This window comes from Mucor mucedo (genome assembly GCF_025094135.1).
Source record: "Mucor mucedo strain NRRL 3635 chromosome Unknown EV154scaffold_201, whole genome shotgun sequence".
In the NCBI taxonomy this organism is placed as follows: domain Eukaryota; kingdom Fungi; phylum Mucoromycota; class Mucoromycetes; order Mucorales; family Mucoraceae; genus Mucor; species Mucor mucedo.
Genome location: NW_026252485.1, coordinates 17,600 through 41,526, shown reverse-complemented (window position 1 = coordinate 41,526; position 23,927 = coordinate 17,600). Strand labels below are relative to the sequence as shown.

The 23,927-nt window shown below is 35.7% G+C and overlaps 4 protein-coding genes across 4 annotated transcripts; 3 read left to right on the top strand and 1 right to left on the bottom strand.

Moving 5' to 3' along the window:
- Window positions 1-746: 746 nt before the first annotated feature.
- On the top strand, window positions 747-1,548 carry EV154DRAFT_570807 (uncharacterized protein; the record flags this gene model as incomplete). The annotated part of the gene is made up of 3 exons (XM_051606221.1): window positions 747-1,219; window positions 1,350-1,384; window positions 1,442-1,548. The coding sequence occupies 3 exons, from the start codon at window positions 747-749 to the stop codon at window positions 1,546-1,548; spliced, it is 615 nt and encodes a 204-aa protein (XP_051451163.1).
- A 12,554-nt stretch (window positions 1,549-14,102) lies between these two features.
- EV154DRAFT_487747 (uncharacterized protein) lies at window positions 14,103-14,645 on the top strand (the record flags this gene model as incomplete). The annotated part of the gene is made up of 3 exons (XM_051599008.1): window positions 14,103-14,301; window positions 14,330-14,464; window positions 14,491-14,645. The coding sequence occupies 3 exons, from the start codon at window positions 14,103-14,105 to the stop codon at window positions 14,643-14,645; spliced, it is 489 nt and encodes a 162-aa protein (XP_051451162.1).
- A 7,135-nt stretch (window positions 14,646-21,780) lies between these two features.
- EV154DRAFT_529882 (uncharacterized protein) lies at window positions 21,781-22,109 on the bottom strand (the record flags this gene model as incomplete). Its single annotated transcript, XM_051603711.1, has 1 exon — window positions 21,781-22,109. A coding segment is annotated over exon 1 (235 nt), but the record flags the coding sequence as incomplete, so codon positions are not given.
- Window positions 22,110-22,691: 582 nt separating this feature from the next.
- EV154DRAFT_394795 (uncharacterized protein) lies at window positions 22,692-23,744 on the top strand (the record flags this gene model as incomplete). The annotated part of the gene is made up of 2 exons (XM_051595169.1): window positions 22,692-23,098; window positions 23,198-23,744. Coding segments are annotated over 2 exons (954 nt in total), but the record flags the coding sequence as incomplete, so codon positions are not given.
- Window positions 23,745-23,927: the final 183 nt, after the last annotated feature.

Here is a 23,927-nt window from a genome sequence, read left to right as displayed (position 1 = left end):
TATATTTTCTTTGACTAGTGTTGTTTCGAGGCGTTTGCATTGTAAATATGGTGGTGGTCTAATTTTTCGGTCGATTTTCCTCATCCTTTTATATCGAAAAATAGACGCTTTGCCTCGGGCTTGTTCTATATTAGGTGATTTGTCACTTTTAAGCACGCATAACGAGCTATCACTCATAATAATTTGACGTAGTTACGGGACGTAGTTACCTCCTATAAAACGTTTGGTATAAAAACAGTACTCTTTGACATTACAAACAAGATTACATTTGTGTATAACGACAAGATTCTTTTTTTTTGTCAATCGGAATGACCATCTCAAGTATTCCCATGTAAGTTAGTAACATACCCAGTGCATTGCTTACCAGCCTTTTAACATCTCTTTATTTTATAACACGTTATCACTTTCAATAATTATGAGTAATCCTTCGCTGCAAAGTTTCCGGTTAATACGTTGCAGAATTATGCCAAGCCTGTCAAATTGCCTAATTTGTGATGGTAGCCGGTTTTCATTTTTATCTATTTGGGACAGATTACCGAATTGGAAAGTATAAATGCATTTTAATATTTTTTTTAACTACATCTTTTTATCATCTCTTTAGAAAACTACTTAAACTATGCTTGATACCAACATCTATGACTACCGAATCTCTTCTACACAATGATTAGATTCTTCCTTTGATAGTCTCTTTAACTCTGCCTCCAGCTCCTCTTGTAGCTGAAGTGCAATCTCTTAAGCATGAAGTTATGGAAATGAAGAACACCATTACAGAGTTAAAAGAAATGATTAAACACATGGCTGGTCACTCACGGGTTGCTGGTAAGATAATTTTAAAGAAAGAAATACCTCATACAGTGATAATTCGGTTCCAAGGTATGTCCGGTTCTACTGATCAAGAAGGCAACACGGAATTAAGAAACCTACTCAGCAGTATCTACACCGAGGAGAAGAAAAAGGGTTTGTTGAAGAACCCCAATCATTTAGGCCAACGTGTTAAAGCTAAACCCGTAGGTGTCTCTGCAAAGAACCAGGTCATTGAGGCCTCGGGAACCTACTTCGAAAGCGACCACAATATATTGGAAGGTGGTCCTGTTTCAATGAATGACTGCGAACTGGAACGTCGATACGATTTGTCTTACACCGCGATGAAAAATTTCGTAACCGTTTACGTCCTTCCTCAGTTTACGCTGTATTCAGGTTTTACTTACATGAAGATCAGGTTTGAACAAAGGGAATTGTTCGCATTGATCGCTGATGATCATTTTTCTCTTACCTCGGAGCTGATAACTGTCTGCCTCTCTTTGCTTTTTCCAAAAGTTGGGGGTCTAAAAACCTTTTGGTTGCTGCAGTCAGAAACCGCGTAAAGTCAATTCTTATGACCAATGTAAATACTGCAATTGAAAATGTAAAGTTGGCATTGAACTAATGTATAATTTTTTAGGCACAACTGCTTCCAGCCTGACACGCAAAACAAAACCAAGAATGATTCAATCTTTAAAGGCGGGTTGTTCATTTAAACAAGGAAGTGTATCAGAAAAGAGGAGATGATTACGAAATATATCAGATGAAATGAAATTTTTTGAGCTACATTTAGAGAAAAATGTGAAAAGAAAAGAAAATACGAAATAAACAATGACAAAGGTTATATCGTTTATGAGGAAAATAACACACTTCAGAAATAATGACATAAACATTTATTTTTATTGGAGGCAAAAATAGATTAAAAATATTAAGCTAATAGGAAATAAGTGATCCTTTTTTTATTGGAGGCAAAAATAGACTGAAAATATTAAGGTACTATGAAATAAGTGGTCCTTTTTTTATTGCGCGACTCTCCTGGGTTTTAAAGATGTTTTAGCCGTTCTGGTTTTGCAATAGATATATGCTTTTTTTCTCGACTTGTCCTAAACAAAGACTAAACGTTAGAATTTTTTCCACGTAACGTTGTTCCATATCCTTGAATCGGAAACGCGAGTATTCTATCTAAATTTTAGTATTACGAGACACGTATTTATTATATCATGTACGGGTTTCAGTAAAAGATGCATAGTTGTTTGTTAAATCTAATTGGCATCAAAAAACAATAGTGGTAGATGATCATTTATTTATTATTTCTATAATAAAAAAATACGAACGCAAATATCGAGGCTTGTATATTAGGTTGTAGAAAGTAGGTCCGAATTTATTCATACACAATATCCTTATACACTATATTAACTTCATAGCTATTTTAATATGTTAGTAAATTATCTATTTATTTTAATATTTGTTCCATTCTCCTTACGTGTAGCTAATTCAGGGAAGAAAATTTTAGTATTAAATTATTTTGCTTATAACTCCTTATTAGATATGAGATGATTCTTTCCGCGATCGGTGATATAGTAACTCAGTGGCAGAGAATTATTTATCTAACTGTCATAATTAAGCCAGTCATGCAACCCATAATATAGAAGTATGTAATTCTACCAGGAGACGTTGTATAGCAGTATAAAAAATTATACTGATATGCAACATCTCAAGTTATTTAAACTTCATGTTATATTTGACTAAACAGTTTACTTATCTATTCGTAAGTTGATTGTACCGAAATACACCAGGTTAGTCATAGCTTATGGAAATCATCATAAAGAACTTCAAGCATGGACAGTTCGAGGATAAAAATTAAGTTGCAAAGCTGTTTACAGAAAAAGTTTAAGCTTAATTGTGACATGAAGTGTAACATATCCATGCAACTATTCATTCCTCACATTAAAAAATATTTTGTTTCGCGTTCGGCATGAGGTTCTATGGTACATTCTGGTACGTGTAATGTAACGTTTTGTGTGCCATAACCACCTAAAGAATACATAGCTTAACGTGGAGGACCAGTAACATAATAACTAATCGTACAATCAGCATCCTATCTACCAATTCGCGTGATTAGTGACTGATCAACTCCATCAAAATTGCACATACGAGCTCCAGCCCCAAAAACCATTTGCTTAACTTTGGAAGATCCAATGTTACAAGCCATGAGGGCCTTCTCCTTTGCTTTGTGTTGGGTATATTATGACTATTGCTTCGTGCAAACAGCACTCGTCCTCAAACACTTGTTGAAATATCAGCTTTCGGAATTGTTGAAATCGGGAAACGGCTTACAATCCGCATAAAACATTCCAAAGAAATGCAAGGCAGTTACCACGAACGGACAAATTCAAATGTCTACATTTCTATTACATGCACCAGTAATCAATCCACCAGAGTTATTGGTCTTGCCATTTTTCATCACCAGAAACGGGCAGGGTATTCTTGTTCAAATTGACAACTTGAAGATCAGGAAGCTCGGAGCCTCTGTCTGTACCACCATGAAGAAGGCAGAAATGGGACAACCTCAACGCAACGCGATTATAAAGATTTTGGAACGTTTTTGCCCAACAACAATTTCATCAGCAGAAGTGACACCTTCCATCAAAGTATTTCAACTTCGGACCTTACAAGTAAACGTATCAGCATTTTTTTCTTTCGATCTGCTTGTCTTTGAAATAGTGTTTTGGATGGGGGTAAAATATAAATTAGGGTACAGTGCATCTATTTTACAATGAACAATTTTTGGCTCCGATTTAAAAAATAAAAATAAAAACTGTATCTCCTCGATGAATTCAACAGATATCCAAAATCCGGCTCTATTACATTCTTTATTAGAGAATTCTCCACAAACTAACAGAACCGGATTTTTTTTTTCACACAAAATTGGCCATTTACAGTGAGGAGAGCCAAATATGTCTGCGTTGTTTTTACAGTGTAAAATTATAAATTTGTGCTAGCTTTCTCCGGCTAAATAAATTGCCGCCCGAGAGGTAAAAATACGATTAATTTTTTTTTTCGTAAATCTAATTCTGACCAATCACCAGAGCAACCGATTTTGGCGGAAGGTACCAGAAACTTTGACATTTGTGTAACATAATCTTATACTTCTATGCCTTAATCAAGGAGACAAGGACGCCATCTTCAAAAAATGCGCAAACATCGCAGTATAGACGATAAACCAACAGTAGAAATAATCAGTGATGAGCCTCAAATTATACCCTTGGAGCAAGATAAAAAGGAAAATGGTAATAAAGTTGTAACAGTTATTTTTGTTATTACAGGTATCTAATAAATATTCGCTTCGTTTTAACCTACAGCTTTTGAAAATATTAACGAAGATCAAGCAACGTCTTTGTACGGTTGTGGATTTGATGTGTGTGATAGACATAAGAGAAGAAAACTTCAAAAGAACAGAGAGATGGCTAAGGGAAGTACATCTATTCTCAGATTTTTTAAACCAATCGAGGAAACAACTCCAGAAAAAACTAAAATGGAAAAGATTGCCGAAGCTCTTGTTATTTTAGATACGGAATTGGCACCAACAATTAATGCTCGCTCTGAGCAACAAAAAAATGGTGTTTGTGAAAACTCTAAGTATCAAGCTGTCCATCTGTACATGTCACTTCGCTTAAAAGGGTTGAAAAAGACAGAAGCATCTGAATGTGCAGCAAACGTATTTCGGTACAGCAAAGCTACTATTTACCGTAGCCTTGTCATAAGAAAATACGCAGATGAATATTTGGAAACTAAAAAAATCAGCAAAGGAATGCAAGGATTGAATAGCAAGAGAGTATCAATTCTTGTCGATAATCATATCAAAAGAAAAATCGTTGATTGGTTTCGCGCTGTACCTCGTAGCCAAAGAAGTATTCCCGGCATACAAAATCAGTTGCGTATAAATATCCTTCCCGATATAGATGTCGATTCTGTGGATGCCAGCAGCCTTTTGTCTGCCGAATGTATTCGCAAAAAGTCAATTCAATGGGGTTTTAGCTTTAAGCCTATCGGTAATATTTCGACATAGCATTGGTAACCATTTGTAATAATTCTGCTTTTGTATGTAGGTCGTACCGTATACTTTGATGAACACGAGAGAGAAGACGTCATCGAGTATCGTCAGATTTGGGCCAAGCGAATGATGGGTTATCTGGAACTGTCCCAGCAGTATGATCCTAATGATGTTAGTGTAGAAGTTTCGTTGGTGTTGCCAGTAGGCAAAAATAACATGTCTTTGTTACACATGATGAGAGCTCGTTCTATGCCAGCGATTACCAAAAACAAGCATGGCTAGAAAATGATGAGAGCTACTGTCTGCCTAAATCTCAGGGCAGATCAATCATGATCTCAGAGTTTCATTGCAAGTGCCATGGTACCATGAGGGCCACAATTGATAACAAGACAATGACTTCAAGAAAGATTTTTTTTTCCGGTTGCAGAAAGTGAGTGCTATTGGACTAGTTCTCACATGCTGGAACAGTTGCAAGACGTTATTGTGATCTTTGCGTTCTTGCATAAAGATAGTATCGGCCTGTTCTCGTTCGCCCAAAGCAGCAACCACAAGTCCTTTGCTTTCGATGCTTCGGTCGCCAACAGAATGAACATGCTTCCCCATGAAGTAGGTAAAGATGAGGTTCGAGTAAGAAATGGTGAGTATACCGGATAGTCTGCCGCAGGTGAAGAAGCTTCCAAAATCCAGGATTTATGTCGAAAGAGATAACAATTTTGTTGAAATTCAAAAATTACACAACTCAAAGTTGGATGCTGATTTAAAACGACAAACGATTGTAGCGCTTATTAGAAAAAAGCATCCGGTAAGTTACTTGAGGAATACCAATTAGAGTATTTTTTTTAACATTCTGATATTTTTTACGCCAGAAAAACAAAATGAAGGTTTATTTTCAGGGCCTCAAATTAATCCTTCAAGAGCGAGGACTATACAGTGGCCAAATTAACGACTGCCATAACATCGCCATTGCTGATCATACGTGTTGTGCAAACCATCCTGTTAGTAGCCAACCCAATTTTTTGAAGCAAAAATCAATTTTGGAAGGAGTCATTGGCAATGCAGGCCATATCTTTGAACTGTACCCCAGATTCCATTGCGAAACAAATCCGATCGAACGATTTTGGGGGCCACTAAGAAAGTTGCAAGACAAAATTGCAACTACAACTTCAAGTTCCTCGACAATAATATCAACATGTTTCTGGATAGTGCTCCTCCTCCTGGAGAGCCACCTCTTTTAATTAGAAGATACTGGAACAAAAGCTTCCGTTATATCGAAGCTCACAGCCAAGGTAAAGATGCAAAAGACGTCTTCGTCATTGTCAAAGAATGAAGCTTACAGCAAAGGTAAAGATGCAAAAGACGCCTTCGTCATTGTCAAATATTTTTCTAAATTGCAAACATCACATCGCAAGCTTCGGTTCGACCAATAAAAAAATTACCCTACAATCACGAAATAAATTACGAACTTCTTAAAAAATAAATACATAAGGACATGAGAAATGAACATTTTAAAATGAAATGAGCCAAAAAAAAAAAAATCTGCATTTGATTTCGTTACCGCCTCTTTTTCTTCTACATGTACTGGTATGTTTATGCGTTTGTCTGGTTTTGATGAGGTTATCCCAGGTAGTTTCTGTACTTTTAGACTCCACATCATGATGAGGGGTACCATCCCAAATTTTGCTGCAAGTAATTACTTTGTCAGCGAATTCACAAATTGCGCTCTTCATACTGGCGGCTTCGTCTCGAGTTGCATATTTTTTATCTTCGAATTTGGGTCCATCCTTCAGCCAAATAAGCATATGCACGTGGGGAGATCCTGTATTTAATTACATTTTAATTGCGCAGGAAAAAATCTATTAAAATCGCAAATTTACCTCTGTGTTGAAATTCAACTCTGAAGAAGTACTCGTTGATGCTAAATCCAGCAAAAGGCCCTTCTTTGTCAAGCAAAGTCTTTTTCAGTTCTCGAAATCTGTGATCAAAATATCTGGCCGTGGTCATGGGATCAGCTTGTAACAATCTGGCTTTTTCATCGTATGATAACTCTTCAGCTTCATCTTCTGTCATAACATCGTCATCTATAACTTTCCTTAATATGCATAAAAGTTCGTTCCATTTGGTCTCAGCAGCAGAAACATTTACAAACAAAGTCCGGACCCCCAATTGTCTGATCATAGTCATAGAATTTTTCTTTTGGTTCTTCCAATATTCTGATGATGAACGGATACCTGAAAATGTTTTAAAAGTTTGATTCTTGTTTAAAAGATTGGAGACATAATCTTCATTTGACACGTCTTTTGCTGTAAAATGAATGCCATCAGCTCCATTGCTGATTCTTTTTCTTAAAATAGTGCTGATATTTAAGCTCATCTTGGTTAACAAGCATTTGCGATCCATATACAAAAGTAGATCAAGACGCATTGCAGCTCTTCTATCAAATCTTCGTACAACGGACTTTGCCAAATTGCCATAGGAAACTGACCCTGACCCTTCCAGCTTATGACCGTAATAAACTTTTGGGAAAGATAAGAAATCACTATCTTTGTCTGTCAAAACTGATATGGGTGTCATTCCTTCCCCAGGAGCAAGTCGAATTGTGAATTCATTGTCACTAGTAAGAATCAATTCTGTTGTACCTGCATTTAATGGTTCATCTTCTATCTCACTCTCCGCAGGGTTGGTTTCATTGCTTTTAGGTTTAATCCCTTGATCATCAACAGCGTCATCATCATCCTCGTTTGTCTGAACAGGTACATTTGTATTTATGTTGTTTTCATTCCATTCATTTTGATTTGCAGTTTGAATATCATATTCGACATATATTGGTGTCGATTGCAAATAAAGGGCGGCATCCCATATTTTGAAAGGACTGACATTACCTTTTATGTGATCTTTCGTAAATATTAATTTTCTAGCTAAACTGATATGTATTATGCCAGTAGAGTCGTAATTACAAGTCAAACAGCTCACAGTGGTATCAACATTAAGAGGAACGTTAACAATGCCTCCCTTGGTTTTGAATTGTCCCAAAAGCCCTTTATGTAACCAAATTGACTGAAATACATGTCGAGGGGATACCAAACGCTCATCAAGTCTTGTTAACGAATCGATACATGCTACTTTATCCGGAAAATGAAAACCATTTTTTAAAGCGATTATTGGTACTCTGCTTTTTTCGATAGAAGCTTTACAGGTTGAACAGAAATAATTCTTCTCTGGGTTGCCATTTTTCATAATCGTAACGTTGTTTAAATCCTCGAATTTGTGATCATCAACGGCCCACAATGCCACCTCTACAACGTCACTTTCGCATTTCCATTTCGATAGCATTGTCTCCTTATCAACCAGGGATACATTTTTGAGAAAAAACAATCCTCCACAACATACGCAAAATAAAGTTGGCCCCTCCTTTATGCTTTTTTCATACTTTCGTCTAGTATTTTTCCATGATGAAATCTATAATAAGTTGCTTCAGGGTTAAATACCTTTAGATTTGTTGATATCGCATTTATACTAACGACCGTTCTTTGGCACCTTTGACGTCCGTAGTTTCGATGATATTCACGCTGCCTTTCTCTTCTCATTTCTGGATCCTCGGTTTCTACCCTAACCCTGTCTCTACCTACACCAGTGTCCTCTGTAGTTTTGTCTTCAGATGACTCAGGTTCATTCATTCGTGGGCGAGGCCTCTTTCTGTTAATCTCGGCTATGGCTTCGAAGACATTTCCTGGTATTCTTAAGACAATCATATTTGGAACTGCCTCCGAAACGGTCTCCTTTGGACTAGCTTGGTTAATCTTGGAAGACTCATCATCTTTAGATTGTGGTACTCTTCTTAATCTGAGAAAAAGTTTTTGGCCATTGCCTTGTTCGTTAATCACATTTTGTGCAGAAGCTGAATTACATGACAGATCTTTCTGTTTTCCTTTATCTCTCTTTCTTAGTTTACCTTTTGCCACAATTTTATGTTTGTTTAATTTAAAAGATTTCAATTGAACAAGCGTTCAAGATTGCTAAATGGCCTTCCAAGTATGGTAATAAATTTATTGATTTCTATCCAGTTCTCAAGCTATTTGACTACGTAAACTACATCTAATACGCCAAAAATTGTAGGGATCGGACTTGAAACTCTCAAAAATGTCCGTTTTTTCAAAAATTGTTAATTTTAAAATAGACGAGGCTTTTTCAAACCAAACCTCCGTTTCGGTAAAAATTTGACCTTCGCTGCGCTGCGGTAAATTTTTGACCTACACTATGGTTCGGTACGCTGCGCTTTGAAAAAGCCTCGTGCTGCCGCAGGCCTGTTTTTGAAATAACAAACTTAACATATATTAATTAACCATGAAGCCCATGCACCATTATAACTTAAGCTACACTGCCTATTATTAGTTTGATACTGGAGAAAACTTTGATGTTTCTCAATATATGTATAAATATCTGGAAAAAGACGATATCCCTAGACCCACGCAGGAAAGTTGATCTACCCAAAAAGTATTAATTGTTTATTTATCTGATTAGCTATTCTATGCGCAGTGTTTTTGTTTCATAATGAAAGACTTGATAATCCAAAATATTAATTTCAAAGGCGACCCCTTCATCGACCTAAAACAATTAATTTTCCAGTTGTTCTCGAATAATGACATACTGTTTGTGAAAAAGTGTTCATAGACTGTTTCTCTAAACTCGATAATATAATGCTTCATACTATTGGTTGTTATACTGGGCCGGAGGGTAACCTCCACCCTGAAAACCCCATAGTAACAATTTTATTTGCAATGATTTTTTCCGTAAAGGTCACTTTTTATATTATGACTTTCTCCAAACAATCAGTTTTTATATATGATCTTTTTTTTTAGTCTAATGTTTAATACTATGGGTCGTATTCTTGGGAGGAGTGGTTTTCCCATCCTCTATTGTATCTCGGCTCAGAAATATTACGCCATAAAAAAAATCATGCTTTAAAAACACAGCGCTGTAAAAAAAAAAGGAATATTGTTTTTCAGAAGGTAACAATTTAATGCTAAATAATATTGGCCATATTCTTGGGGGGAGGGGGAACCCCTCCCCCCAAACCCCCCACCCCTCTTGCGGGGAAAACCCCCGCACCCCCTCAAAAAAATCGTAACTCTGTGACTGTTTTTTACAATTCCTAATTCCTATTATTTTTATATATTAATGCACTGTAGAGGAGGAATCACCATAAAAACAAAAAATTTAAAAAAAAAATTCTTTCGGTCTGTACATTTACTCTCGAAATAAGACTTGCCGTTATATCTAAAAAATAATGTCTTAGAATAACCAGTTGCATTTGGGGTATAATAGTTTAGATGTCAATGGATTAAAAAATGAAAGGGATTTGAGTTATATGCTTATGGAATCAAAAAGGTCTGCTACTAACATACACAAAAACGTATTCAGTGCGCACGGTACCAATTTGCGTGTTTTAAAAAATATTTGAGCACTTCAAAATCCCAATTTGCGTAAATATTATTCGCAAACTTTGCGCATCTCTTGAAACCAATTTGCATCAGTCTGAATTATATTTTACGTTTTAAAAGCATAATATTTTCAATTTCTTGACCAATTTGCGTTTCGTTTTCTAAATCATTTAACACGTATTCAATCACTGAACAGATAGTGTTTGAAAATGATCGGAGGGATATTGCTAATGATAACGGAAAGCAGTCCAAGGACTGAAAAAAAGAATTCAATCCTTATAACAGACTAACTTCGAGTAAGTTTAAGCAGTATCCTAACCTTAGTGAAACGGGTGGTACAAAAACTCCGCTGTCCGCCAAAAAATAAGTTCTTGTTTTAAGTGGTAAAAATACTATGCATGCCGATTACTTGGAAAAATGATCCGGTATTTCCGCCGATTTAGTCCTCATTGGTCAACCATCTCGTAATTATTTTTTCCAAAAACACGTGTCTGAAAAAGTTACATGGGCTCTTTTTATCCAAATAAATAAAATTAATCAATTTTAAATAAACGAGGCTTTTTCAAACCTAACCTCCGTTTCGGTAAAATTTTTGACCCTCGCTGCGCTGCGGTAAATTTTTAACCTGCACTATGGTTCGGTACGCTGCGCTTTGAAAAAACCTCGTGCTGCCGCAGGCCTGTTTTTGAAATAACAAACTTAACATATATTAATTAACCATGAAGCCCATGCACCATTATACCTTAAGCTACACTGCCTATTATTAGTTTGACACTGGGGAAAACTTTGATGTTTCTCAATACATGTTTAAATATTTGGAAAAAGAATATATCCCTATACCCAGGCTAGAACGTTGATCTACGCAAAAGTAATATTTGTTTATCTTTCTGATTAATTATTCTATGCGCAATGTTTTTGCTTCAAAATGAAAGACTTGTAATGAAAGACTTGATGGTCCAAAATATTAATTTCAAAGGTGACCCTTTCATCGACCTAAAACAAACAATTTTTCAGTTCTTCTCAAATAATGACATATTGTCTGTGAAAAACTGTTCATAGACTGTTTCTATAACCTCGATAATATAATTGTTAATGCTATTGGCTTTTATACTGGGGCGAAGGTTACCTCAACCACGAAACCCGATACTTACATTTTTTTGAATGACTTTTACGTAAAAGTCAATTTTTATATTATGACTCTCTACAAAATAGTCAATTTTTATATAAGCTCTTTTTTTCAGTCTAATGTTTAATGTTATGGGTCGTATTCTTAGGAGAAGGGGCCTTCCCAGCCTCTAATTTTGTACCTCTGCTATAAAATATTAAGACTTAAAAAAACAATTACGCTTTAAAAACATACGACTGTAAAAAAAATTATGCTCTAGGATATTGTGATGTAAAAAATAAAGGAATATTGTTTTTCAGAATTCAACAATTTAATGCTTAATCCTATGAGCCGTATTCATGAGTGGAAGGGTTCCCCCTCTCCTCTTGCGGGGGAAACCCCCGCACGCCCAATTTTTTTTTATCACTGCTTAAAAATTACACTGCTAAAAAAAAAAAAAAAAAAAAAAATACTGCTTTATACGATATAAGCTCTTTCATGCTAATACTATGGGCCCTATTCTTGAGGGGAGGGGTTCCCCCTCCCCTAAACCCCCGCACCCCTATAAAAAATCCTAACTTTTGTAACTTTTGTGACTGAAAATTAGCTCGCCTTGTGACTGTGTAGTTACGGTTCCAATAATTTCAATATAATAATGGTAATTTCTTTTATAACTCAAATAGAAGGTTATCCAATGACTGTACCAATTGAAATTTTGATAAAAACGCTTCAAGTAGCATCCTTCTACTATTTAAAAATTAAATGTGTCAATGTTTGTGCTTCAATTTACAGTTTAATTTTTCCTTTGAACAAAAGAAAAGAAAGTAAATACATTACTTTCATCTACATAATATCAGTAACCAACAATAATCTGTCAAGTTGTTCAAGCAAGATTTCAAAAAAAAAATAACGATGCTAAACTCCTTTACAGTCTGTTCAAGATTGTTATATTACATTATCAACTTCACTTTATTATAGTTTTAGTTTCGAAAAATATTCTTGCCACCTATCTTGTCGGAGTCATTTGTTTTGTTAGAAGTATAAACACAACCTACTTATCAAATTTTATCTTGTCTTCCCTAAGACGAATTATAAAATGCAACTTATACATATTGTTATGAAACCACGTTACTAATTTGCAATTTGATTACGTTTGTTTATCAAGATTTCCGACGAGAACTTGGACTTGGATGCGGGCGTGAATGTAACAACCAGTTTACTGTTGCCGAAAGTAGAGTAATCTGGCCTAAAAATACCGAAAGACATATAATTTAGCACAGACTTAATCGAAGGTAAGAAAAACGAAAACATTATAGTATAAAATTGCTAAAATCATACATTAAACAAGAATTGATGTATTAGTGAATGACTCTCTGATGAAGTTTTGATCAACGATATTAAACTTAGCTAATTTTTAGAAGAATTAAGCTTCAAGCGAAGTGGCAAAACGAAATCTGATCCTGATGAAATCTAATTCCATTGGTCCGCGAGCCTATTTACAGTTACGTTAAGGCATGCATGGATCTCGGTGCCAGTCAACATGCTTTAGGATTCATGACCGAAAAGCCAGTCAGAGGACCTTTGGTAATCGCTTTTTTGGAGACTTTGGACAAGAACGAGACAAAAAGAAAGAGAGAAACTTATCATGATCGTGGTGTCAATACTTTGAACGATTGCTACACGAGAGAACATTACCTTGCTGCTTGTTGCTACTTCATGCGACAAAATTCCACTTTTGGCACAAGAAATCGCCTTTTGTTTATGATCAGTCATGCGATCCTTTTGCGAAGTGAAACGGTTTTGGGTATGAAACTGCCCGACCTGCTCCAAAACGAGCTTAACGACCAAGGCGTTTCGCAATGTATAGCCTTGGTTGCTACAATCGCTTTTGGTAAGACCAACCAGGATGGAAAAACCGAGTATGGATCGGCTCTTTGCCACAACAATGTTGAACTTTGTCCAATTGGTGCTCTTGCAGTACACCTTTTCTCTCGGTTCCATTTTGAAAAAGAAACTTTTCCCGGCTTTTCGAGCCGTAAGAAATGGTATGACACCTACTTGTTTAATAAGAAAGGCAGCAAGGAATGTATTACCTACGCTGAGCAGGCTAAAATCTACAAGGAGGCATTTGCAGAGATTGGTATCAGCTCATCCAAGGTCACTCACATCAATCGAAAGAGTGCCCTCAACATGATGACAAACCAAAACGTTCCAAGTGACCAACAGCGTATGGCGGGTTGATGGAGCAACGATCGTATGGTGGGGTCGTATGTCGTGACATTACCAGTACAAGCAATTAAAGTACTTGCTGGTTTTACTGTTCGTGATGGCGATTACTTCTTGGCCATGTCTGTAGCGGCTCCTCCTGTTGGACTGGAAAAGTCGATCTTCCCTGAGATTGAGGCCTGGCAGGCAAAGTTAGATGCCAAGGAGACTGAAAAGGACATCGTTGTTTGATGCATTACTTGGGCAGGGTTCTTTCACAGGTAAAATAACAATAATTTTATTTCAGAATCACAGCATTAACTTTTAAATCTTTTTACGTTAGGACTCTGTTTTATTGAAGCAAAAGTGCCCGGATAATTATATGTGAACATGTCCAGTATTTGCAACCGAGGAATACTCTTAGTTCAAACGTCAGTCGTTAGCGTCAATTTTGGAGAATAATCGAAAGTTTTCCATCAATCATCAACTAACGAACCTAATGTCAGAGGTTGCGAACACGATGAAGACCGGCTTCAACTCTTTGGCGACATCATTGAAAGTTATACAAGCTCAAATTGACAGCATTGAAAACAAAGTAAATTCAACCGCTAGTGCCCAACAAAGCGACATGAGAGCCGTCACCGGTAACATTGCTGAGTTGTTGATGCATACCGCCGAACACCTCCAAAACCAGCCTGGTATATCCTCTGTGTCCAACTTCACCAGCATTGACAGCTCCTATCTCGGTTGATGAGGCATCCGGCGCAAATCATGACGACGAGACCCACATCAACTATAGGATGAATCGAAACTTGGTCACTGTGACTGATGCTTGGCGTGCGTATGGTGTGGGGCTTGTGGGTGGGGCACCAATTTTTTCCTTGAAGAACACCATGGTACAGGTTTGCGAAAGGATGATCGCAGAGAATCCTGGGTCTTGAGTCGAACTATCACATTTATGCGAGAGGTTAAACGGTTAGCTGCTCAGAACGGTATATCGAGTGAGCAGGCAGTTGATCAACTGGAAATAAGCCGTGTATAGTTCAACATTTCTTTGAAAAAGTGACGAAATTTGACATCCGGGGAGGACTAGACATTGTTGAGGCCGTTGTGCATAGAGTTATGTACTTTTTTTTCCAATAAAGTCCTTTCAAAAATAGTAAATCGATTTTTTTCTAGCCAATCGATGAACATACTCTTGTTGTTCCCTAATAGGTGGTATGTTACGGATAGTGTCTAGTATAGATTGTTTTCCTAACTGTTACAAATGTCTAACAAAACTACACATACAAAGGTGTAAAGGTGAGTACTTTTAAATTAAACCGTATTCATTTCTTCGATTCAATTACAAATATATCGCTTAACTGTTTTTAAAAATTGAATATTTAAATTTTGAGACGTAGTTGATGTAGAGTGCATCTTCATTGTAATGTGCCAAAACGTAATCTGTGACATTTTTGAGCATTCATCTCCGACTAGTACAAGTAATATAAAAGGAAATTTATTTATAGCCAGATTTTTTTAATGTGGGGAGAAATTTTTTTTTTTTTAAGAAAATTTTTCAGGGAAATATATTTTATTTGGGGGGAGTCTATATTTGTTTTTGTATTTTTTTTTTTTTTTTTAGATTGAAAGTCATCAAGGAGCAACTAAACAGCACGTCTGTGGGATCGATATTCTTTGGAAAACTTACTGATAATATCTTCAGCTTCCATGACATCGTTACCCTTGCTGTAGGCGTCAATATATCTATAAGAACGATTATAATATCGTCTATTGATTTTAGGACCGAAAACAGCCTCATCATGGTCAAGAAACTCTTCGATTCTTGACTTCAGAGTGTCAAACGAGTAACCACATTCTATTCGTGCAAATCGTTTAGCTGCACCCCAATGTCTTTCAATCCAATTGCACTCACAATGGTACTTGTGAATATGACCTTTCAAATACATAAATTAAAATAAACAGCTAGTTGGATCTATTTTCAAAATAGTCTTAACTATATCTTTTGAATATGAAGTGTTTCTACTTAGTACATAAAGTTTGTTTTATTCTTTTTGTGCCTTACAGTGTTGATCATATTTGATCTCAGACTCTGATATAACGGGTTGTGGCACTGTGTACTTTATCTAACGAATACGACCCTTCAAATACATAAATTAAAATAAACAGCTAGTTGGATCTATTTTCAAAATAGTCTTAACTATATCTTTTGAATATGAAGTGTTTCTACTTAGTACATAAAGTTTGTTTTATCTTTTTTGTGCCTTACAGTGTTGATCATATTTGATCTCAGACTCTGATATAACGGGTTGTGGCACTGTGTACTTTATCTAACGAATACGACCCCTCAAATACATAAATTAAAATAAACAACTAGTTGGATCTATTTTCAAAATACTCTAAATTATATCTTTTAAATATGAAGCGTTTTTACTTAGTACATAAAGTTTGTTTTATCCTTTTTGTGTCTTACAGGGTTGACAGTAAATGTCCTCAGACTTTGATTTAATAGGCTGCGACACTACGCATCCGGGTACTCAAATTGAGAGTACAGGCAGTAAGCATTTCATGGTCCGAAGGCGGCAAATACTATACGCGGGACAATACTATTGGTCGGAAAAGAAAAATTTAAAATTTTGAACCTGCTTGTGACAATTATTTCCCCCCACACCTAAAATCCAGTTGCAAAAATCCCGGACACACTTTTTTTTTTAGAATAAAAACTTCATATTCTCATTTTAATCATGATTAAAATGATGTCTGTCCAAACATATTGGACTTTAATTATGAGGAAAGTGTGGTGGTCCAGTTTTAACCTTTCTCTCTGCTTAAAATTTTTTTTTTGGCATATTGAAGTCCAGATGCACTCTACACAAAAATCACAAAGTCATTCAATCAAAATCCCTTTACGACTTCTTTTAAGACAGAAAAAAAAGTTTATTATTACCCTATTCTAAAATACAATTTATCGAAGGTTTATGTATCATGTAAAAGTCAACTCCAGTTTAAGCCCGAATTGTGATTTAAAAAAGCTTAATCAACTTAAAACAATTTGCAAATTGACAAATATTATTTACCTAAATTGGCACGGTGAGTACTGTAGCCAGCAAAGCAACATAAAAAATGACTCCACATATTCGGACAGCGTTTCGTCATCTAGAGACTATAAAACCGATAAAAAAAATTCCATTTGTTCTACGACAGTTTATGTTAACAATCCATTTACGTAAAGGAATCGACCAAACAGCTTTAGCCAAGTGAAAGAAATTTACACATGACAAAAACTAAGAAAAACAATCAAAAGGAAACGTCGTTTAATGTTGAATCAAAAATCGATACAAAAAATCGGCAACGAGATAAACTTGTGGTCATCACTTAAATTATAACGACAATAGCAATTTTATTTCCTATTAACAATTTTTTTATAAACAAAATACGACAGCAATTAACAAAAACAATATTTTGAATATATTTTGTGTACTTTTGGTGACCCAGCATGGTAATAGCAATATTACAACTAAAAAAGATTTATCCGTGCTGTTACCATTTGTGATGTAAGCTTATCGGCAAATTTTGTAGTGAAAACTGTTTAAATTTTAGTTCGGAAGGCTAATTTATTGCGTCTGAAAAATTAATTTAGATGTCGTTTAAAGCAAAAAGAGGGAAGAGGATCTAACACTTATTAAAACAGAACCAACTTAATTACTCTGTAATAATTATTTATATTTTCATAATTAATGAAACATTTGAGATGGAAATATACATATAAACACAGTATAAAGTTTTGTATATATGTACCTGTAAGTTACAGTTATTTACAAGTGCTATTTAAATCGGTTACTTGTAGCTGATTCAACCACAACTGGCCAATTGTATTTAATTAAATTCATCCCATAACCGCTCATTCTCAATGGATCTGAATATAACTAGCAGCTACAAAAAATCCTTTACGACAGTCCATGACGTTGCGTATGTCGCTGGCATTCTCAAAGTCATCATCTTCAAAATTGTTAATATTGTTAAAAATCATGATGAAGTCAGTTTTGTCATTAATAGATTTCTGGTAAAATACGGTGATCATGAGTTGATTTTAAATATACTGTTACAACGTCGGTGAGACACAAGATGATCTTTGTCTACTTAATGGAAAGTAAAGAATTATTTTCATTGACTGAGATGACTTCTTTGTAATTATTGTGGATGCTTAAAATAGTGTCTACCAAACCATCTTGCGATGGAGTCATCAGTAAAATTATGATTGTTCTGAGATTTACTCGCACACGAATATTTGTTTAAAAGACAAGATTAGACATATTAAGTGTGTATATCATCTCAAGTAAGACAAGGGTTGTACTTATTTGCTTTTTTTGAATAGGAAATTGGATGTCCTTTTTTATGGCTGACCTTCAGTTTCTAATTTTAAAGAAAGCTGGAACTTTACCGATATTTTGCTTCCTTTTTGTAACTGCAGGATGCTTGAAATTGTCTTATTATTAATCCGCAATTGATCCGTTCCAGGCGTCTTGTTGAATGCTTTGATCAGTTAATCTAGTTTTGTTCATGTGATATTAAACGCCTAAATACAAACGTAGACAACTTTTTTAGGCCATCTTTTTGAATAAATGACCTTTAACTTTTCGGCAAACATTACTTCATGTCCCATTTTTTAATTTGGGGTAAACGTTAATGGTTTACACACAAAAATGGAAATAATAAACGAAAATCTCGAAATGTTTTAAATATCTAGGGTGGTTTAATTTGAGGTTCATGCCTAAAAATAAACTCCGGAAAGGGTACATTTAAGCTTGAAATATCGGGGTTCTATTTTTTTTATTAAAATGTTGTATCTAGATTCAAATTACAGTACCTTTTCACTTAATAAACCAAACTAAAAACACTCTTCTTGAATATAATAACAAAATGCAGACTTTAATAGGGTAGTTATCATTCTTCAAAAATTGGGGTGTAAAAGGCTTATTTTTATTTATTTTATCTTTTTATCTAATTTATATTGTATTTAAATGAGACACAGTGTAACTGTTATCACCTAAGGACACATGTACTCTTCAATTACTCTACCAATATAAGGAACACACTAATATTAATTATCCTTCATTGTCATGTATACTCCGGGCCGGCAATAGCACCATATAACAAAAATACAATATCTGTTCATAAAATAATAAAAATATGATATTTCAAATGAGAAACTAGAGGGGAACAGGCTACGGATGGCTGAAGGACAAAACAACCATGGAGCTTCGAGACCTTCTTTCGATGCTAATGACTACATTTATTCACGCGTTAGATGAAACGCCGTCTAATCTTTCAGTCTTTTGGATGAGGCTCTCGTCCCTCAATAAACGTAAATATTCAATATAAACTTTAGATACGCCATTTAATTCTTAGAATTTTACTACTCTCACTTGTTTTGTAAGAGCATCAGCTGTGGTGCAGTTACACTTTTATTACCTAAATGCGTTATCTTCCGGTCGGACTACATAGATTTTGTCTTCTTTTAGAAAGTTCGCAGCGGTCAAAAAATAACTACGTTGATTTTTTTCTTCGACTTTTGTAAACATGAATACATATAACATAATCAGCCAATTCCTTGAAAACAAAGAAAAGCAAAGAAAATTCCAATTAGATCGTAGTAGAGAAACTTCATTGCACGCATTTAAAAAGAGAAAGACAGAATAGGGTGTCAAAGAGAAAAAGAGACATATTGACCGGGACAAAGATAAGTAACACTGAAGACTTCATAAGCAATACTTCGCCGAGAATCTTACGTGTCCAGACACTTACTTTCGTCGTCATTTTAGAATTGATAAGGAGTTGTTTTTGATAATACTTGGGGATTGAAAAACAAGCACATCGGCGCACTAGGTTGTAAAAATGAACCACTGGTTGATTTTTTGAACTTCCGGACGTGATATTGTACCACCACAAACTTACAATTTCTATATTTTTTTTCCTTTTTTTACATATCTACACATAAATTAAAAATAAAAAAGTAAAAGAACATTCACTTCATGGGACGATTCAATAGGGACGCTCAAATAAAATCGAGCCTCCAGGTTCCAGCTTCCAGCAAATTTTTTTCTTCGTCCGATGTCCAATAAAGATTTGCATAAAAAACTATGAACTTGAATGATTATTTTTTGTTTCCAGCTTTCAAATTCCGAACTTTTACCCAGAATAAGATTCGATTGGAGGAGGTCCTGAACATGATGTAATGAATCAATGAGTGTGGAATACACAAATATCTGGTAATGTATACAAGCACTATTCTGTGAGTTACTTTAGCGAAGAAACTCGTAATAGCTATTTTGTGTCACCTCACGTACACGCGGTTTACACACAACATCTGCATTAATAAATGATAACAACAACTTATAAATAATATCACAGCTTACAATGCACGCATGGTCCACACATGCTTACTGCAATATGTTCACATTATAAATCATTCTCTCGGCCTGCTCTATTAATTGACAAGTACCGAAAGGACTTTGTCAATTCCTATATAAACCATCCTCTAATTCAATAATAAAACGATATTCAATTTACCCAGTCTAACAATTACCTTTTTCTTTATCTTATAAACTGTCTATCTTGTTTGATAGAACAATGAGGAACGTATGATGAAAGATAGTAGAGAAAGATGTACTAGAAGAGGTCTTATGTCATTACAACGTATAATGTTTGGCTCCCGAAATGATGATGAGTGTTATATAAAAAAACGTATCGGATTGTCATTCATATCATCTGAAATATCACATAAAATTTTAAAAATGAACCAAACACCTGTCAACATTCAGCCTAGACCTCAACAAACTCAGGAACTAGAAACAACTCCACGTCTGTCTGCATCTACCCCTAAGCCCCAGGGAAGCTCCACGACTAATAGTCGTCCTGGTGTTAAAGACAAGATCCCGAATTCAAAGAGCTGGATCAATGGCTACGATAGTACTGGCAAGTGCTCTAAAGATATTGTGGTTGAATGGATGCTGGTAGGAGAAATTGGAGTGAATTCAGCTGATGTGAGAGTCAAAAAGCAGGTGAAGCCAAAAGCCAAAAAGGTATGGCGAAAAAGTTAGCTCAAATCCTCGTCAACAGAGGACATCATGAAAGAAGTACAAAACGTATGATAGAGACAATTACATATCTGAAAACATTATTTACCGCTACTGGATATGGTGTTGATCCTGCTGTTGATGGTAACGTCACTGTTGAAGGTAAGAAGAAAACTACTAACTGCTAACTATTATGCCGCTAAATTTGTTTAACTTACTATATCTAAACTTTTAGAGGAAACCACCCATTTTTTGAAGTGGTATTATGATCTTCTCCCTTTACTTGGCTCGGATCCACTTGTAAGTGGTGAAGGAATGCAGTCAAATGGGAATATCGTCAGTGGTACTCCTGATTTAAGTGCGTATGATGAACAGCCTGATCATGAAGACGATATTCATTCAACTAACATGGATGATGTTGATGATGTCAATTTGGATGATGATGATGATGATGATGATGCTTTACCCCTCTCTTCCACCAGATCACCTTCGCCTAGACAAAGTAGAGGAAAACAAAGGAGACTTAATGAGTGCATTGCCTACTTCTTTGAGAGACAAAAAAGAGCATCTCAAAAATATGAAGATCGTGAGGACGAGCTACTGGAGTTCCAAAGAGAAAAGAGAGATGACGAGAGAGTAGCAATGATATTCGAGAGACAAAAGCAATGACTGCTTTTAAATAAAGAACTTCACAAGTTAATAAGCTTTATATAGGAAGTCAATGTTGTATACACAAATATCTCGTAGTGTATACAAGCACTATTCTGTGAGTTACTTTAGCGAAGAAACTCGAAATAGTTATTTTGTGTCACCTCACGTACACGCGGTTTACACGCAACATCTGCATTAACAAATGATAAAAACAACTTATAAATAATATCACAGCTTACAATGCACGCATGGTCCACACATGCTTACTGCAATATGTTCACATTATAAATCATTCTCTCAGCCTGCTCTATTAATTGACAAGTACCGAAAGGACTTTGTCAATTCCTATATAAACCATCCTCTAATTCAATAATAAAACGATATTCAATTTACCCAGTCTCACAATTACCTTTTTCTTTATCTTATAAACTGTCTATCTTGTTTGATAGAACATTTTTTTTGTGAAGAGTATAATAATTTGAAACTATCGTTTGTTACCCCTTTTTCCACCAATTTTTAATTTTAAAAAAAAAAAAAAACTGTTGTCAATGACAAACCCTATGCTCAACGCTACCATCGCTACGCGGTCTAGAGCTGCCAGTACAAATTCTAGTAACAATGGTGTCATTGAACCCATTACTACTACTACTTCTTTGGATGTCTCTGACGATGCCAACACATCAGCTGACGACATCAATGACAGTGCGTCAGGCAAAATTTCAGCCACAACGACCACCAACATCAACTCTAGTAACATGGATCTAGATACAGCCAATATGAAATCCCTCGCAGATCTGGATCTCGACAACTTCATGGATGTCACGGAAGTCCTCCACAATTTCTAAGTAGAGACGAATGCTTTAATCATTAAATTGGTCGTAGCTACTTCCGCCAAAAACAAAGATATCAATATGGTAAATAGCTTACACCAAGAAGTGAAATCAAGACAATCAGTGTTGAAGACAATTTTGGAAGCACAAAATCTTACATCAGATTCAGATAAGGAAAGTGATGCAGACAACAACGGAGACAAGCGCTCTACAGTACCGAACAACATGCCCTTATTTAAGTGGAACACAGCCACCAATTCTGACACTGGTTTCAACAGCCTCAAGGAATGCCTAATGAGGTTCGAGGACATACTAAACGCCCATGATTTGAAGTTGGACACTCATTGGAGACGGTTAATCGTATATTGCCTGTCAGTTGAACAGAGAGCATGGTTGGATGATTTTGTTTTAGACAACGCAAACACAGCTATATTGTACCACGATTTTAAAGCAGCTTTCATACAAAACTATGGAATAACCACGGCTGAGGAACAAGCTTTAGCGTCAAACATTTTAATGACTATATGTATGGAACCTAACGAATCAATCGAAGTATTTATCGAAAGATTTATACAGTTAAAAAGGCAAGCAGCCACTGTCGATCCCACGATCCTGATCAGTCGTTTTATCAATGCACTCCCCGTCGAGCTATCTAATCAAGTCACTTTTATCCTAACAGGTGCAAGTGATACCAATAAGCGTTCGCTTATTTACGTCATGTCTTTAGCTAAAGATCTTTACACCAAGTTATTTCAGTTTAGTAACAACTTGAACATGTTGAATAGCAGTAACAATGGGAGCAGCAGCAGACAACACTTGACGGGACGTCAAAACAATCTGTATGAAGGTCACGTTGCAAAGAAAAGACCTATTACGAATAGCAACACTTGTATCTTACACAAGAACGGTCGTCACACTAGTGAGGAATGTCATACGTTAAAAGCCGCGACTAGTAATCTCAATAAAAATGGTAACTCTAACAGTGAGCACCGACCTCCTCCTCCCACCAATCGAACATTCTTTGCCAATAACAGGAATCAAAATGATCAACCTAGACGCTGTTTCCAGTGCGACTTCACTCCTTGGACAAAGGATCACGTTTGTGCCACCAACAATGCTAATGAACAACCATTGTTGACCTTTCGATCTATGACACGAATCAACAACACTCGTCCCACGACTTTCCCCACACCACCTCCTAACGTGGATGAAGACATGGAAATGGATGATCCTGAAGAAAGCTTTGACAAGTTTTCCAAAAGCTGTAAGTTAAACATAAAGAACAGATTTGAAGACAATCCTCCTTTATTACCAATAGAAACTAACTCTATTATCGTTCCGATCATTTTAGAAGGTATCAAAACATGGGCGCTCATCGATAGCGGAAGTTCATTTTCATGCGTAACCCCTTCTTTGTCAACAAAGATTACCAATTTAAAGTTTTCCCCTTCCATCATTTACAATAAAAATCAATTTATTAAACTAGCACATAAAGAATCCTTTATTGAACGTATCGGTATACTACCACAATTAACTATATCGCATAATGGTATTACCTTAAAACATGATTTTGAAATATTCGATTTTAACTCTGCTTGTGAGGTTTGCATTGGGATAGACCTCATGGATAAGTTAGGAATTCACTTTACGGGATTAGGCACATCTTGGAATAAAAGTAATAATCCTATTGTTCCCGACCCTATTGATCCTTTTGCTTCTAAAGAGCAAATAGATAAACACTATGGTACACCAGAAGAGCGCCAA